General features: G+C 39.3%; 1 protein-coding gene across 4 annotated transcripts in view; it reads right to left on the bottom strand.

Annotated features, from left to right (window-relative positions):
* The window catches only part of pip5k1cb (phosphatidylinositol-4-phosphate 5-kinase, type I, gamma b), a 72,702-nt gene that overhangs the window by 4,280 nt on the left and 53,157 nt on the right, over window positions 1-15,265 (bottom strand). Inside the window, exons 11-18 of one of the 4 annotated variants that reach the window (XM_017697135.2) lie at window positions 14,460-14,544; window positions 13,306-13,467; window positions 12,670-12,802; window positions 11,392-11,427; window positions 11,097-11,258; window positions 9,081-9,411; window positions 4,307-4,381; window positions 2,309-2,396 (exon numbers count right to left, since the gene is read on the bottom strand). In XM_017697135.2, coding sequence (XP_017552624.1) covers window positions 2,343-2,396; window positions 4,307-4,381; window positions 9,081-9,411; window positions 11,097-11,258; window positions 11,392-11,427; window positions 12,670-12,802; window positions 13,306-13,467; window positions 14,460-14,544 — 1,038 coding nt within the window. In that variant the 3' untranslated portion in view covers window positions 2,309-2,342. Of the gene's footprint in view, window positions 1-2,308; window positions 2,397-4,079; window positions 4,382-9,080; window positions 9,412-11,096; window positions 11,259-11,391; window positions 11,428-12,669; window positions 12,803-13,305; window positions 13,468-14,459; window positions 14,545-15,265 lie in introns of those variants that run through there. The other 3 variants (XM_017697136.2, XM_017697134.2, XM_017697138.2) reach the window with 3 other exon arrangements.

The raw sequence follows: 15,265 nt of genomic DNA, 5'->3' as shown, positions 1-15,265 counted from the left end.
AAAAGTTTACTCCCACTATGTGAGAGGACAGTTGCTGTGTTCTAATGATGAGAAAAACGCTGAAAGAAACAATGGGCTTCATTCACCAAAGTAAGTTTTTTCTTAAATGTGTTCTTGGGAAAGGTCCTAAGAAAAGGTTTATGTCAGATGCATGATGTGTTCTTAAACCCCTCATTTGAGCTACATATTATTAAATATGTAATTTTAATTAATTAGCTGGTTAGCATATTAGCTAGCCATGCAACAATCTCTGCTGTTTTCTTTATCTCTGTATATATGCAAATAGACCTCTCATACAGTGCAGAAAAAAAGAATGAAACCCACAGTTTTAAGTCTCTTCCATTTTGTTGGTTAAGAACAGAAAACAATGCAAAAGGGGAACTAAAAGCTAAGAGAGTAGAGACTGAGATCCTGGATACCACATCTATGACTGATTCAAGAAATTTGCTGGAATTAGTTATTTAGGGCCTGTTCACATCTTGCATTGGCATTCAGATTTCACTTGATCTAATGAAAATCTAGGTGTAAACACCCCGAAGAAGGATTTTGATCAGAGTACAACTGGCTCACTCAAGCCACATTCAGAGCTGGTCTGAGACAGATCTTGACCACATTAAACCAAGCATAAACGAAATTGCTTCATTTTCATTCCCCCGTCCACTTACATTATGCTCCTCACTCACACACATGCGCACAGAGAGGTGAAGTATGACATAAATTTGCCTCTAGCATGAAAGCACAAACATGAGCATGTTGTGCCTCATGACCAGCCCTTGTCACTCTGCAGTGCCTTCTGGCCTGCAGTGCCCAGACTGACCTCACCCACTGGTCACCCTGTTGGCTGCTGGCTACTGCCTGCTGCTCCTGCTAATGAAACAGAGCTGGCCAGGAAGAGGGTGGTGTGCCAGCACCTTTCAGAGAACCATCAGAGCTGTTAGCTTGTCTTTAGCTTTCTTGGATACCCACAAGTGTGTTCCTTTGTAGTTACTGTTGTGAGATTGGACAGGCTTTCCAAAATGTTGGAGAAAGTGTAGTGAACAACGTCATTTGTATCAAAATACATATTATTCATTGTTTAGAGACACTATATAATGTTAAAGTCCTGGGGAATAAAGAATAAAATATTAAGCATACTACAATTGACTGTCATATTACATAGATAGCAATAAGATAAAACACTGCTTAAAAAAAACAGCTAAATCCACCAACAACTGTCTAGGCGTGGCCTAATATGCTAATGTACATGTGTGATTGAGATCTATCTGTCCCACACTCTCAGTCTGTTGTGAACTAAACACAAAAATTCTGAAGCCGAACTAAACACAACAGTGTGAACGAGGAGAAATGACTGAAACGGGCTCTATGTCAGTTGTGATGTAGACTATCCCTGTTGTGTCCATGACTCACTAAGAACATTATCCAGATTTTAAGTGGCGACATCTTAAAGAAAGTAAGGTTGTTATTCATTTGACTGCTGGATGTTCACACAGGGAATGTACAAACAAGGAATGGCTGCCAGCACGAAAGGTTAAAAGAATGGATGAACAGCTGATAGATAGATACACAGCTGGCTTGCTTTCGCTTGGTTGTTAGCTTTTGCTTAGCTGTTTCTCCGAATCGAATAGAGAGAGACCATGGGGAACCCAGTTAGTTAAAGCTGTGCGGGACAGACAGACCAGCCTTTTGACTGATGAGGGTTGCTTACTTAAACTTATGTAAAGAAACTGGGCAATTTGCTCTGAATTGAGAGGATTTTGGTGAAATACAGCAGTCATTTACTGGACACTCAAATGTTCACAGGGCACACATTGTACAGGTATATTGCTCACAAGAGCAAAATTAACCTATTTAGAAAGAAGCTTTAGGTTACCAGTCTAACTGACCAATGATAACACTAATGGCACACTCAGACTCACCTAATGTTTGATTTTTCTGATGTTCTTTAAATTTTGTCCAATTCAGTAACAATAGCTACAAAAGAAGGATGCACTAGTGGGTGAAGCCTGACTGGGTAAATTATGAAATTATATCATTAAATTGAAATAGTACAGCAAAATGACAGTAATACCTCGAGTAATACCTCGAGTAATACCTTTGTAAGAGTTCATGACATGATTGTTTTACTGGATGAAATACAGAATTAGGCAACTGAATAATCATGTAAATGAACATGTGAATGAGTGAACACAGAAATGAACAAAGAAAGCCAGAGAGAAGTCTCCTTCAGTGGGGATCCATAGTGATGTCGTCTCACCAGGTTTCGGGGAGGGTGAAGTGGGCGGGGGTTTGATTTGAATCCCAAACTTACTGTCTGGCTCTCTCCATCAAAGACATGCTGAGACTCAGAGTCGTAGTACAGGGGGGGAATACTCCCAGCTCTGCTCCTCTGGAGGCTGCTGTTACACCACCAACACAACAGCAGGGGGTGCACACACACAGACAGAGACGGCCATGCAGCACAGATGTCATTAGAGAAAGAAAGACAGACAGATAGAGAGAGACAGAGAAGGACAGAGAGAGGAAGAGGATGAAGTGATTTGAATCAACATTCATTCAGTAACCCTTAGTGGCTGTAATAAAATAGGACATAAAGCCGAATTAGAGACAACAGACTTACCCATCATGCACTGTGAGAACTGAAAGAGGGAAAACCTCTATGTTTAAAATGGTTCCCTAATTACTATTCTGTAGATTCATAATTCAAGTAAGTGATTCCTTATGCTAATGTTGTGTTAATTATCATTCTGTACCAGTACTCACTTTGCACTCATACAACAGTGCATTATGGATATTTTTCATGTCTGCTACACCATTTGTGAACTACATATTGTGGTGCACTATGGGTTTGCAAAAGTGCCCAGTCTATTCACTTCTCCAACAAAATGGCAGACTCCCAAAGTGTGCTAAATAGTGAGTAGGGCACTGTTTATCACCGTAAGAGCACCAGAATGGCCACTAGTTCAAGTATCTTTTTATCTACAATAAACAGACAGGCATCTAGTCCATTTTCTAGCTCATCCTTCTAGCAACAACAGGGAGAACTACAGCTAAGCTAGGGGGACTGAACTACCTACAGTGGAAACATGTATGTTGATAATGTCCCAGGGAAATAACATCCATTGTTTTCTAATTAGGTAAATGGTGGGCTTGTGGGCACACAATATGCACATAGGTTTTATGAATAATTAGAGAAGCTATTATTTCAACATGTACGCCAGAATTTCTACCTATTTGATGTCATTTTGGTGGTCCTAATTAGGGTACAACTTAACGTACCAATAGCAATATCCACAATATACACATACCTATGACCGCCTCACAGCCATTGAATTCTGTATTATTACACTACAGCACGAAAAATTCTTCTGCTGTTAATGGAATAATCTTTGACACTAATGCCGCTTGCAGGAACCATCGAGTGTACTGACGATGTAAGAACCCATTTTTGTTTAAACTGAGCGGCTGGCACTTTATTTTCTTAACTAGAACTAGGCAGGTCAGCTAGCTAACAGGCTACAAGATAGCTAACAGCCTAAACAAATTCATCATTGATATTACAGGCTTGAATAAAATGATGATATGATTCACTGTGATAGGGCAATATAAACCACTAAAGAATGTCACTTGAATGACTTACACGCTTCAAATGCAAAATGCAAAAACAAACTGGCAATCAAAAGCAAACTAGTATGTGGAAGCAAATTAGCATGCATAAGAAAACTAGCAAATGAAAGTAAACTAGCGAACAAAAGCAAGCTAGTGTGCACACCGGCAAACGAAAGTAAACTTAGCAAACTAACAAGCAAGTGAAAGTAAACTAGGGAGGGAAAGCAAATTAGCGAGCGAAAGCAAAATAGTGAGTGAACAGTAAACTACCAAGAGAAAGTAATCTAGTGAACAAAAGCAAACTAGTAAACGAAAGCAGACTAGTGAATGAAAGCTAACCTTGCAAGCGTAGCCTACTGTCACCAACCGTTATCGCTTGCGGGAGCACTTCTGACTGATTCTCTAAATTAGCATGGGTATATTCATACATGTAGGGTTACAGATTCTCTGTGGGCGTGCCATTTTGTATAGCTCTGCTTGAGTGGCAGGGCAGGTGGGAAGTCTTGGATAGGAGATGCCAATCAATTGTGGTTATTAGAATCTTAGGCCATACCTACAGACTTTTTGAGTAGTGTTTTTGAGAACTTCAAATCTTGTTTTTATGTATGCTCAATAAGGTGCCCAAGTTTAGTATCATATAAACGTTATTAATTTTTCCACTATATTCCCTGGGACTTCTGTTCTGATTCTGTTCACTTACAAGGTTGTAGTGGCTCGGGCTGAGTTTGCGTCGATGTGAAACAGGGGAATACACCCAGTATCTCCCTTCTGCATACTGGCAGCACACACACGGCAGGGGGTTGAGGGTTTACACAAAAAGGGGGGAGAAGGAGTGTCAATGGAAAAAGGAAAGGGTGTGGGTTGTTAGAGAAAAGAGAGAGAGAGAGAGAGAGAGAGAGAGGGGAAAGAGAGATTAATACATGGTGAAGATGAAACACTAAAGCTTTCAGAGTAAAAAGACAGGTGGAAAAAATGAAAACCCAACAGTGACAATGAAAAATGAAAGCAGAAACAGCTGTTTCCCAAATGCAGGTGGATGAAAGAGAACGAGAGAGGGATGCTGCAATAAATGATGAATGTGCTAAATGAAAAGTGGATATTAACCTGATGAGAGCAAGTATCATTGCTGAGCCTGAACACGAATGCAAACACAAACACACACACACACGTAAACACCCACCCCCAACCAACCAACACCCACCCGCACCCACCCACACCCACACACACCCACACACACAAACTTGGACTCCCTTTGCGTTGAACCACCCTACTGCTTAATTATGTGTTTATTCAGTTGGGATACATTTACTTCAAAACAATGGGATCTAACTGCTCACCATGTGGTCATGAGGGACAGGGATGCAGTATCACTTCCTGCTCTAAAATGCAGAGGTGTGGCTAAAATAAGACTCTACCTATGGGCTAAAACTCTTTCTGTAGTGACATGAAAACACTGGACAGTATATTCTGAATACAGTTTTTTTTTATTAAAAAAAAAATAGTGATAAATCTAAATCTTTTCACTTCAATGTAAAATAGCTCTAAAAAAATTAAGTATTGTTTAAATTGTTTAAATTAAGTGAAATTTAGGGGTCAGAGTTTGGTTTATTTAATAATTTATTGATTAATATTTATATATTTAGCTTATTACTCGGTTTATATATAAATCATAACATAATCCTTGTAAACATCCAAAAAATGTTTTTCTGCCGTTTGAAAAAAAATCGGTAGAATGATCTGTATACAAACATTAAGGGGGGCTTTTTCTCTACTGCTGGAACATTTGCACCAGAAAACAGTGACGGAAAGTTCAATTGATTTTACAGAACTGGTTGTCTCAGTGAATTGAACGTCTGACTCAACCACTTAATTTTCGTGTAGGAGGGCAGATGCTCTGCAGTGGACCAGCTCAGCAGTACTAAAAACTGACTCTCTATAAACACAAGGGACACATAAAAGAGTAAATCAAAACCAATGTACAAAAATACACATAGAAACAAAACTAACTCTTAACACCTCTCTGCTTTACATGTTAGATTCTCTATAAATGGAATATATTCTGACCTCATTAACCCCTTAACACCCCAGGCTTATTACATACTAAGGCTTATTATTCAGTAACTGCTGGGACTTCAGTGCAAACTCGCTGAGCTATTCTTAGGTTCTTAGAAGTGTATAAAGAAACTCTGGGCCTGCTGCTGGGCCCTGGTCATTTGAAGAGGTTAAAGTAGGCTGGTCAAAAGCTGACATGCTAACCAGCCAAGAAACACAATTTAAGTTATTTAATATATAATTTTGAAGTTATGAGTGTTTCAGCCTGTACAGTTTTTTGAATGAGGCACAACACAGGACCACTAATCAGAGCAGAGCTCTGCCTCAAAGGCGCAGTCTGTTTATCTCTAAGGGATAAAGAGAGATTAAAAATGTTCACATAAAAATGAACTGTGATTTTTTTTGGGACATATAAACACACAAACGTCATAGTTGGATCTGAGGGACAAAATACAAGAAAAATTTAGAAAATGGGTCCCTTAAAATATCCTGGTGATTGCCACTGGCTGTGCATGTGCACAGATGAAAACCTCTGAAAGACACTTAAGGCTAAAGGGAAAAAAGCCAAATAAGATTATCTATAAATAAGTAAAAATATTCAGCAAAAGGCTGATTGTAAGGGAAATGCTACAGGCGCTGAGATAATGACTCTCCTGAGGGAAGACTAGCTTTAGATTTACTGCCTTGATTGAAGATATTTACACTTATATTTCTGCAGTATTCATGTGTGATAAACAAAACTGATGAGGGTGCCAACACAATTACGGCAGCACAACACTGTAAACAGCATAGCACAGCAAATCACCACACAGAAAACAGACTGCCTTCTGAAAAACAGAGAGAGAAAAATACAGGAGAGAGAGAGAGAGAGAGAGAGAGAGAGAGAGAGAGAGAGAGAGAGAGAGAAAGAGGGAGGGAGGACAGGAGAGAAAGAAATAAAGAAAGCATGAGAGATGGACAGAGAGAGAGAAAGAGATAGAGCGAAGGACAGATGAGAGATGGAGAGAGAGATAAAGAGAGGACAGAAAAGAGAGGGAGAGGGGGTACAGAAAGAAATAGAAAAGAACAGATGGAGAGAAAGTAAGAAAGGGAGAGCAAAAGAAGAACAGAACAGAAGAACAAAGGAGAACAGAAGAAAGGAACAGGGAGAGTGCTATAGACAAAGAAGGAGAGAGCGAGAGTGACAGAGAGAGATAGAGAGAGAGAGAGAGAGAGAGAGAGAAGCAGAGCTGAAAGGAAGCAACAGTAGTGTGAACTCCAGGCTTCACAGTTCTGAAATGAGCTCTAAAACAGTTGCTGTTCTCTTCAAATCACACAAACCATTTCATAGTCCACACTACAGTTACATGATGTACTGAACGTTCACTGCTTTTTCAATATTGGACTGAGATAAACATGTCAGCCCTCTAGATGTCAATAGTTTTGACCCTTTATCACAGATTAGCAGTACTTCAATACTGTGTTCTCCCTGTAGGCAAATCAAATCTGCTCAGGCTAATTTGGCTTGGCTGTGCAGAGGCGCGTCCACCAGTATATCTAAAACAGAAATGTAAGTTTTATTGAGTAATGAATGTGAGCCATTTTGTATTGTGTGATGAACGTGAAGCTATAATTCATTTTCCTCTGCTAACTGTTAATCTTTACTTCAGAATGCCTGATAAGACCATGTTTATATTATTCATTTGTATTGGCAGAAAAAGAGATTGCATTTGAGAATCAGAGATGTCAGCTCCAGAGTGGAGCTAATGCGAGTTCGATCCCCGGCAATGCCACAATCATTTGTAGCTGTGTTAGCTGAACTAGAGGTACGTGATAATAAATAATTGTCTTATCCTCACTCTTTGAAGGTATATGATGTCCTAAATTTTACTAAAGACCAGCAGTGAGGTTGCTGAACTTTATCCTGCTCTGCAGACTAGCCAGTTTGCCTACAGAGCACCACTAGTAGCCTGTTAATGAAGTAATGTTCTTTTTTATTTGAGGGTCGTCCCATTTCGTAAGGGAAGATTTCAACCACTACCCATCGTAACTCAGTTCCAAGAGGCATGGTGACACTCAAAACAAGTGGTAGGGGTAAAAATAAGAAACGGGATTCGGCCCAAGAGTGTATTCATTGAAAGCAGTGCATATATAAATGTCAGTCTAGTATTTTGTGGTGAGTTGTGTAAGCAAGTGTGTCCCAAACATCAGAGCTGGCAGATTTTGTAGCCTGGCAGAGGCCCTACTGTCCACTCAGGAAGGGCAAATAGACACAAACAGAGACGGAGAGACAGACGGACAGAAGGACGCAACTGAATCAGACACTGTAGTGAGTCACTCAGCTGAAGCTGTGAAGTCAGAGAGAGAGGGCTGCCATGCCAGACTCTCACTCCTTTAATCTAGAGAGGAACAACGCATGCACACACACACTCACACACCCACACTGCTTTACCTTTACAGTTCGACTACATCATCCAGACTGCTTTGCTGTGGAACACGCAAACTCAGTATTATTCTTTCCTCTCTCCATAAAGCCTCACTGTTAAAGCAGTAGATCAGCAAAAAAACAAAACAAACATGGTCTTCTTTCCTCAAATGCAGTCGATCAGCAATGATGTTTGGTTGCTTCTTTAGTTTTGTAATGGAGATACAAGGCTAAATTGGAAGTCTACCAATTGGCATCGTACAAACTGCATAGCTAAATCATTACACACTGTATCAAGTTGTTAAAGTCACAAGCATTTCTGCATAAATCAGATATTGTGATGTATCCCAAGTAATTCAGAGTGGTCTGATGTGACGTGGTATATCACAGAGAAACTTACCAACTCAGATTTCTTTACAGTGTCTACAGTGTGAATACAGTACTTTTATTTACTTTCTAAAACCACCAGTGAAACTACATGTTTACATCATTAGCAATGATAATAATGAAAAAATAGTGGCAGATCCAAAAGAAAGTCTTCTTTGGACGCTATTTTGCCTTACACCACCCTGCATGTACCTCACTGTCGTTACTGTATTTAAAGAAATATACCTTAGGTCACTACATTGTCTCAAAACTACCATAAAACAGTGTCTGGGGCATCAGGTAAAATATACATTTTATATGTAAAGGTTTTCTGTTTGGCAACTTTTAAAGGTATTAAACACTTTAGACGTCTGGTTCCTTTCACCACCACTTTGACTCTGACACTTTGACTGAACAATAATTCTCTAGAATGGAGCTGCAGTTTAAAACTACAAAAGCAACTTCAGCCTCTAAACATGTCTTGGCTGATCGACTACATTTGGGTGAAAACTGTGTTTGTGAAAATCTGGTTTATCACTGAACTCTTGCTTAAACTATGGTTAGCCACTATGGTTGGCTATCTTTAACAGCTGCCACAAAGTTTCAGCACCCAAACTTTACACCAATGTTGCACACTTTAAACTGGACTTACAAAGTAGATATCGGTGGTTGGCACAACCTCCTCCTCCAGAGAGCCCTGGCTGAAGGACTGTGAGAGTGGCCTTCCGGGCTCTGTCTGACCCCCGCTGGGTCTGGAGCTGGGGGGTGCAGGAGAGGAGGCTTCCGCTTCTGGAGCTCCTGGCCTGGGGACCACCGCTGTGGTCTTGGGGCTTGTTTCCACAGCAACTGCCTCCAGAGGGACGGCTGCTGGTGGTGATGAAGACCGCAGAACAGCTGCTGTCTGCCTAGGGGGCGGCGTCTCTGGAACAACATCATCCAGGATCTCGGTCTCGCGGATTTCAGCCACAGCTTCCACTGGTTCACTGCGACACAAAGATAAGTCTAGAATACGTCTAGAAAGACAAGTCTTGAATTATTAATGTGAGTTTGCTATATTACTTAAAGGGGCAGTTATGAAGTTTTTTTATTCTCGAGTGTAGCATTATATTCCTTATCCTTGCCAGCTTGACAGAAATCGTGACTTTACTTTTCCTGTTTCCACTCAATATTTTGTCACTACAATACCCAGCAGTGTCTGTGTGTGCATATGTTTAGTATATGTGTGCACATGTGTGAGGGTGGACAACATGGACAGGCTGCTGATTGGCTACAGCTGCTCAACCAGAACCCTACGCTGTCTGCTTGTGATATTTTACACATCTGGTATTTTTACATTAATTGTTATTGGTTTATTGATTAAAAAAAAAACAATAATGCGGTGTGTCTACCAGACCACTGAGTAACAAAAACATGAACCCCACACAAGATACATCATTTTGTCTTTAAACTGGAAAATCACTCTCTCAAGACTACTGTTGCACCATTATAAGATACAAGTAGACATAGTTACAGCAGTTTCATTTTGGCCAGGGTGTCTCAATAAACGTAATAACCCAATAATGTTATTAAATATATTAGTTATACAGTGAATTCCACTAAAATTCAATATGCATTCTATATTGACAGGTTCAAAACTTTGGACATTTTTTGACATCTTCAGAAGTCAACCAAAGATATAAATGTAATTTTTTTTGTTCCACAAAATCTGACTCTACACACATTGAACAATTACTATTAATGTTACAAATTATTGAACAATCACTTCTATGATTGCAGACTGCACATTAAAAACTACTTAAGATTTAATGCGTTTATAAACTTGTTTTCTTACAAATGCTGAGTAAAAAGCAGTACTGGTCACCCATTTCCAAAGGATAACGGTCAGTAAGCCAGAACTGAATCACAGCAACACAATGCATCTATTAAGCACACAGGCAAATTAAAGTGCACACTTCTCCCAGGCCAGTGTATTAACAGCAGGTGAGGTGACTTTGGGAAGACAATGCAGGCAGATGGCAGATCGAGCTTTCGGCACTGGAGTCTGCAGTAAAGCCCTCAGGACCATATGCTAGTGCTTAGAGAAGCCTGATCCTACAGTACAAACACTGGGGAGATGGCTTAATTTTAATCGCTTAGAATATCACCGTTGTTAATGTATAACAGGCAATTTTTTTTCAACTCTGTTAAAGCATTAGCCTTAACTTAGCAGCTTACATGTTTACTGTCACTGTGTAGCATACTATTACATGTAGAGATGGACAAAAGTACTTAGCATAGCTAAAAACAGTGGTAGCAACCATGATGAAGCCTGAATTTTGGCAGGTGAAAGAATGTCAGAAACTACATAAAGCAAGTCTATCTGATATACTTAGCAACCTAATATGGTTTGAGGCAAGCGTGATGATTTAGGCATTCAGTTAACACACTGCTAATTGGTGATGCATTATTCACTACATTAGCCTCGTTTGTCCCGTTGGTGCTTGGGAAAAAACAGGAATTTGAAACCATCAGATGGGTCAGAATTTCATGTGAAGCAGCAAATTTGTTGTGATAATTATAATAAACCACTGGTTATCCAAATATGTATTCAATTCGATATATGTATTGAGCAGTCCAAATTGATAGAGGTGGCAGTGCATTATGAGAGATGTAGTTTGTATGAGCTTACCTTCTCTGTGTAGGAAGTGGAACAGGGGAGAGTGCAGGTTCTTTCTGCACCATCATCTCCTCTATCACTCTCTCTCTCTCCACGTCTTCCTCTTCCCTCTCTCTCTTCACCTCCACCTGCACAGTGATAGTCTGCTGGTCTTCCTCATGGACATCAACCACCCTGAATGACCACCAGACACAAATACAAATAGACAGATTTCTAATTAGTATTTGAAGGAACAGTAGGACAGTTTCAATTTAACTCCTTCAGAAAAGTGTTCAGCTCTCAGCTCTATCTTTGAAAATCGACTCACCTCCCATCACTGTCTTTTAAACTTGAGGTTTGTCTCCTGATGAAAGACGATAGGAGACAAAAAGAGAGTGAGTGGAAAATTTCTTCCTGCTGTTTAGCCCTTAAAGGTATGGAAGTTTCTGGAATACCTCAGGTCATTAGTAGCCCAACGCCAATATTTCACATAAATGGAGCTATAAACTGCATTGGTAGTGTAAAACTGTCAAAAGATTTAAATGACAGTAACAAAAGAATAATATGAACACTATTGTCACTATTTGGATATTTTGTTGTTCATCAAAAAGGTCAAGGAAGGATATTGATGTCATATTGATGAAAATATCAAAAGGAAAATAAAAACAAAGCACTTGCACTCCACTTTCAAAATACATCATCAGAAGCATGTTTTTCTAGTCTTTAAACCAGGAAAGCTGGCTTAAGAAACTACTGCATCAACAGGGTAGGAGCCAAGCAGGCAGGTGTACAACATTGCCTGCAAGTGAATAATCATGGTTGGAATGAAAATTCTCATATTATCTATGGCAAATACTTCAGCTGCAGGGTGTACTTAAACAGTGAACACTGCTAATTAACAGATCTATCAATACTCTGCCTAAATTGCAGCTGGGGAGCAATTTTTCTTTGCTAATGATTTGGTAGTAGACTTGGATTGATTATTGATATTACTGAATATTGAGAAAACATAACGTATAGATTAAAGAGCTGATATTATGCAAATGAATGTTTTTTCATTTAGAGTAAAATGTACTAGCTTCACTAAAAGAAGGGTGCCAGTGTGTAGATTTAGCCAGTTAGTTGATTTGACGGACCCTCTTCTCTGCTTCAGATAAGGCAGTTTGTCATATTGAGTTAGATGATGCATCCTGAGATGTGCTTGCAAATTGCTAAAAATCTTACATACAGATGGTTCCCAGTGTTGGTTTGGTTGGTAAACAAAATAATGGCACACTGGCATGTTATAATTGATAAGTAATATTAGAAGCTAGCCTAGATGGTAATTATATTGTAATTATAATGTAAGCTTTATTGTTTATGATGAATATTCTGCAGTAATACTAGGCTTCAGTAAAATTTAGGCTCAAGTGAGCTGCTGCAGGTGTTTTTCAGATATGTGTACCATTACTTAGCTACATTAGTGTCAGTGTAAAACTAAAGAAGCGGATTTTAGAAGCCAAACATGTTCTTGCTGATTGACTACATTTTTTTGGGGGGGGGTGTAACTTTGTTTTTTTTACCACGCTATCACATTAAGGTGGAACAACAAATAATGTGAGAATACCTGTATCTGGGATGTTCGGAGGTGTCAGAAGGGGATCGCTCAGGGATGGATATGGACGTGTTGGATGACAACGTCGTTGCAATGGACGCTGTGGTGGCCTCCTCAAATGATGGAGGGGTGCAGGGCTGCAGGCCTGAGAGAGAAAGACAGACAGAAAGAAATATACATGTATACACACACACACACACACACACAGACATATATATATATATATATATATATATAGAGAGAGAGAGAGAGAGAGAAGAGAGAAAGAAAGAGAAATAAATGTGAGAGTGGACACATAGTATTAGTGTTGCTATATAAAACATGACTGCACTGAGGAAGCACTGTCATACAAAAATGAAGAAATTACCATCGACTTGTTAAATTTATAGTTTACAGCAGTTATAGTTTACAAAAAGTGATCTAGAAACTGCCATAATAGTGTAAAAATACCTAAGCATCTTCCTGACAACAAAAAAATTAAATCAAATATATTTCATCATTTAGCTCCATAACCACTACATCAATACATAAGCCATCAGAAGTCAGGCTTAATTTACTGATTTATTTAAGACGTCACTGCTGTTAAACGTGAAAAACAGTGCTGTTATAGCATTCTCTCATGCACAGGAGGCTGAAAGACACACTGACCATCGTTCTCCAGCACTGGGAAGCTGCGCGCTCCTCTTAGGTCATAGATATTTTGATCTCTCTCTGAGGGCAGCTGGCTGGCTGACCACGCTGCCCCAGGTCCGGTGTGTTTGGGCACGGTCAGGGGTGCACGGCCTTTCTTAGAGGGAGAGGACTTCAGAGCTGGAGAGAGAGAGAAACAACGTCAGAGGAACTAAACTAGCTCCGAATCTATAAGGAGAAACATTACATTTTAAAATGTAAATGGGGCTATACGCTTTGTTTTTCTAGCATTTTCCACATCCACATTTACATTTGTGTGTCAGAATTCATTTTAATATGAGCACTTTCCAACCTCTCTTTACTTGTTTAGAACTAATTTAATTTCTTAGAAATGACTTGGAGGAGGAAATAACATGCAGGATCTTAGTAATGCATGCAGATACATAAAAATCTGGCTGTGTATAACAAGCAGACACTAACAGGTTAATGCAGTTCTATTTAGAATTAGGCTTTCAAGTTTAAATATTTGCAGAATAATTAACTGCAAAACTACAACATACAAAGTTAGAAAATATACCAGGCAACATTCTTTCAATTCCATCAGGAAAACTCTGTTTCAGATGAGTTGTAAAATTAGGTAACTGTTATACTTCATGGCTTCCCAAAGGGGTCTGTAGCTGGATTTTAGAGCAATGAAACAGTAATGATGTAAAACACAGAGTTGTTTTACATGGAAAGCACGTGCGCATGACTTTGGAACTCATTTACTGGTGTACAGCACATGTAGCAGTCTGAAGTGTCTCCAGCAGGGGAGAAACTTATTAAGTATTTAGTGTCACTTTGATGAAATGATTATTCTGATTTTAAGTAAATTAGTTAATGTTCAGTAAATCATTAAAGCATATGTTCTTGTCAAATACAAGGAGAAAATGATAATGTAAGATATATAAAAGAAAATGGAGATACAGTGAGAATCATTTTAGAATACTTTCTTGGCACCCTGAAAAGAAATCCAGTCAAAACATAAGCACCTAGATATTCCCACCCCAAATTATGGATGGTATTAACTAGGGAGTGAATCCTAATCCTAGAAACTATTCCACTGTTTATTCTAACATTTGTACCTGCACAGAATAAGGACTAGCAGTGTATGAAATGGTGTGAATTCTTACAAGAGCTCTTCTTGAACACTGTGGAACTCATGAACTTCAAGAATCTATCAGCATAGAAGTTTGGCCTGTGAACCGATACTGTGTCCTAGAGAAGAGAGGACATAAGTAGAGAAGAGAACAGATAAAAAGAGAAGATATATAATGGTGAGACTGAGCACAGTCAATTTTTGTCATATTCTTGTTTTGTTATCATGGAACTGTATTTGTCATCATGTCTTGTCTTGTTCACTGTACTCTGCTAACTTTGCTGACCATAATCGGCCTGAGGTTACAGTGCAATGGAAAGAAAGGCTCACTCCATCCCTAATAAGGCCACATTGTGATGGTATCTCCAGGCCTTCAGGCTTTGGAGGGAAACCAGAGCTAGTAGATCCGTATCTAAAGTCCACTCTAAAGTCCCGATCAACCTCTGCAGCTCCACATTACCCATACATTCCCTCTTCTCACACTCATTCAAACATGCATGAGGCCAGAGAGTGGGATTACTCCGCAGGGCACAATGCCATACAGATGGTGCTCTGCTTTCAATAATTCACCACCTGACAGGACACTGTTAGGAAGCGGTCAATGATTCCAACCCAGTGACATCTAGTATACAGTAACTACTGCACTGTACTGTATTGTAGAGGATTACAGAGCTCTACACTGTATTGCAGTTTACACTGTTTGCTGCACTGTATATCACAGTAATAAATGTAAGAATATTAGTCAGTCACTGACAATGCAGCTGATCACATGACCAGCTAGAAATCTATATCACATTTTAAAGTACACAGTGCAAGAAACTACATAAACTACTATTATTT

Source organism: Pygocentrus nattereri, chromosome 19 (genome assembly GCF_015220715.1).
Source record: "Pygocentrus nattereri isolate fPygNat1 chromosome 19, fPygNat1.pri, whole genome shotgun sequence".
NCBI lineage: Eukaryota > Metazoa > Chordata > Actinopteri > Characiformes > Serrasalmidae > Pygocentrus > Pygocentrus nattereri.
The sequence above is the reverse complement of the archived record's forward strand: the minus strand, read 5'-3'. Positions and strand labels throughout refer to the sequence as shown.